The following is a 3,685-nucleotide window of genomic DNA, read 5'->3' on the forward strand; positions in this document are numbered from 1 at the left end:
CTGACACCTCCCACAATTTTTTTTATATTTTGCTTTTTTTTTTAATTTTGCTTCCGTCCTCCTCTGATATAACCTTTATGGGCGTATATGATTGGTGCAATGTTAACATTGCGAATTATGTTAGTTTCAAGCTTAAATATTTAGTCTATAAAAACTACAAGACTGTGTATATATTTCACTATTTTAAAACTGCATTTGGGTTAGTCAGATATATATATACTATAAATCTGACTAACTCAAATGTATTTTTGAAATAGTGAAATACCTGATCAAAACTCGCCAACGAAATAGCACAAAAACAGGAAGATTAAAACTTTAAGCTTTTTGCAATAGAAATTGGCAAAGATACGAAAGCACAGATAAACAAACCTTCAAACAACACGATATCTATCTAATCACCTTTACCTGTAGAGCTCCGATTATTATGCAAAACTACTGCGCGGTAAACAATTATCAAATAAATCATGAAACGAACTACTACGTTGTTAATTTTCAGTTCATTCGTTTTGAAACGACATTCACGTCAGTTTTCGTTTACTTTACAATTTTGAAATAAAATCATGGAATTGAAAGGCCTTATACTAGTTCTTGTAATTCTATGTGTTACTACTGACGCTATTGATCATTATACTGTTGTCAATATTCATAACGGATACAGCGAGAAGAAAGCCAATAAAACGGATCATATTACTACGATAATTCATCCTTTTGACTTAATTCATAACTTAACGTCAAAGTTAGATGCATATGAAACACGATTTGAAAACTTGGAGGATAAGATAGAAAATGTAACTGTAAAGTTGGACATCTGTGAAGGTAAACTGGATCAGATCTTGAGGTCAATAGACGGAAACGCGAGACCTCGGGACTGCAATGAAGTCCAAAACCTCGGATAGACGAGAACTGGCGTTTATACTATTTACCCCAAACCTGGTGTTAAAGGCTTTAAAGTTAGGTGTGACAACGACCGGTGGATGGACCGTCATACAACGCAGAGTGTCGGCGAGTGATTTCTACAAAACTTGGGATGAATACAAATCTGGCTTCGGTGATGTGAGCGAAAACTACTGGCTCGGAAACCAAGCAATACACATGATTTCTTCTCAAGGTAAATACAAGTTACGTGTAGACTTGACCATTATGGAAAACGAGACGGCATATGCAGAATACGAGTCGTTTTTGCTCGGAGATGCACAGTCCAATTACAGGGTATCATTTGGCAGCTACACTGGGAATGCTGGAGACAGTTTAAGAAGGCACAACAACAAAATGTTTACAACAAAAGATAGGAAAAATGACCAAGACGGAAGTCGAAACTGTGCGCAGATCTACATCGGCGCTTGGTGGTATACACAATGTCATGACGCTAATCTGAACGGGGATTACGGCAATAAAGCATTCGGAAAAGGGCCTGTTTGGGAACATTGGAAAGGTGACTATGCTCCTCTTAAGGCAACAGAAATGAAAATAAGACCGATGTAACGGAATGATATGGACGACTTAAGTGAACGATTTTAGTCAAATGCAACATTTTTAAAGAAACGAAACAATTTGACCTTTGTCAGTTTTTTTTTTTTCAAATGTCACGTTATTAATAATAATGTAAAGGATCAATATATTAAATGGTATTTTGTTTCAGTTTGAAATGATGTATTTGACAGGATCCATTGTTTTATTTTTGTTAGTGTTTCAGCTTCTCAAACTAGCTCTGTATTCTAAAAGATATGTGTAGGTTAAAAATGGTTCGTTTCAGTCAAAATAATTTGACAGTAAACGCGTTGCTATTATTTTCTTTAACGGTAGTGTCTAAAAGAAATCTTTGTTTTGAAATTGAATTTGTTTTTGAATTCCTATATAACTGTACTTATTTCGACTCGTATTTCCTGTAAATTAAGTCACAACCGAGTTTTAATTTTATCAAATATTGCAAGATTTTATCAAGTATCGCTTAATCTTATAACTTACATCTAGGATGAATGTGTTATTTCATCAGATAATTTGAACTGCAACAAAGAAATGCGAAAAAGCTTTGAATATATATACTAAACATTTTTTCCTAAGATGTTATTTAACTTTTATTAAAGTAAATAGTTCATTGATTTTTATTTAATCAAAGTAAAAAGTAATATATTAAAATTAGAAAATTTTGTTGTGATATAAAACCATTTCAAACATACTCATTTATTATAATCAAAGGATACATTACACTATACCTATTCATATAATTTCCAAATTGCCGTCTTGTATTTCCTTTTCGACGAGACGTATAACTTCGGCATACCTTACGGAAATTAACTATTATTTGAAACTATTTGAAACCAGTAATTTTTGTTCAAATTAAAGAGCAATGCACTTTTTAAAATAAGTTAGTTGCGTTACAAAAAAGCTGGTGAGCTGAGCTGATTTCATTTTGAAACATTTCATTTATATTATTTTCTCCTAGACGCACAAATATTGTCACGTTGTAAATGTGCTTGATCATCAACCTATTATAAAAATACTGTAATGTGTATTTTCTCTCTTTGTATTGATTATTTACGGACCGGTGCTTCCCTGTGGTATACCGGAGATATATTCCAGATTGTTTAGGATTTACCCAAACTTTCGGAACAGTTTACATGATTTGATGCATCTGTCATCTAACTCTTATTCGTTCTATCCTCTATTCACATTAGATTATGTTTGTTCTCATGACCAAAATAACACGTCCTTAGTTAAGCGAATGAGTGAATATTATATTATTGTATGGAATTTGAATATCATATTTGTTTCCGATAGATTAATGTAATTGTACATATTATCGCAAGATTATTCATGGATAACATTCTTATGTTGTATATATTCTGTTACTGTGTCTAAATATGATGTATTTATTATATACTATCTAATGAAACATTGAGAAATATTGATGAAACATAATGCATAATTTCATTGTTGTTTACCGTCTACGTTTCCACTGTTTTCTCCGAACAATCTTGGGAGGTTTTGCTAGTGATTTTGCTATCACTTAAAGAGAAAAATGTATATATGAATAGTGAAGTAAACTATTTTTCTGCAGGAAAAAATCTCTGTATGAAATTTACAATGACAGCAATCCACCAGTTGATACACGAATTTAACCTCCTCGAAGAGATACTATCCGCTAGTAAAATATAATACAGGAGAAAAAAACTAACAATATTTCGAAAATATTGGGAACTGCGAGTCGTGCACAGCTCGAACAGCTTAATGTTCAGGTTTTATATCTTTGTTGTTGCAGTAATAGTAACGTTTATCCATTTATTTGGAAAATAAGACTACATTCTGGTTGTAAATAAAACGTATTGTTGCAAAATTAAAAATCATATTCATAAAAAAGTAGTAGAAGAAAAAGTATCTATTTAAATGCGCTCATTTAGGCATAAACGGTGTGTTTTGGTGACAGGTATAGCTAAAATGAGTGAGTGATGATACATTTGCTTTATTGAACGTGTACAACACAACTAAAAATAATGAGAGCGGGAATATGTACTATAACAACAATGAGGCTCATCTGTGGTGTCCTAACAGCAAGGTCATTTGTGAACACATAAGAGCCTATCCTCAAATAACCTCAAATAATTCCATATAGTTATGTAGTTGTCGAATAATACTGTACATTGTACTAAAATACCGGTTTATAAACTTAAAATGTCAAAGGAGCAAA

At 32.3% G+C, this 3,685-nt stretch overlaps 1 protein-coding gene across 1 annotated transcript; it reads left to right on the forward strand.

Moving 5' to 3' along the window:
* Nucleotides 1-493: 493 nt before the first annotated feature.
* On the forward strand, nt 494-3,049 carry LOC123544153 (ficolin-1-like). Its single transcript, XM_045330215.2, has one exon. The coding sequence runs from the start codon at nt 874-876 to the stop codon at nt 1,480-1,482; it is 609 nt and encodes a 202-aa protein (XP_045186150.2). The 5' UTR covers nt 494-873; the 3' UTR covers nt 1,483-3,049.
* Nucleotides 3,050-3,685: the final 636 nt, after the last annotated feature.

The sequence above is a fragment of the Mercenaria mercenaria genome, chromosome 19 (assembly GCF_021730395.1).
Source record: "Mercenaria mercenaria strain notata chromosome 19, MADL_Memer_1, whole genome shotgun sequence".
NCBI classification, from domain to species: Eukaryota; Metazoa; Mollusca; class Bivalvia; order Venerida; family Veneridae; genus Mercenaria; species Mercenaria mercenaria.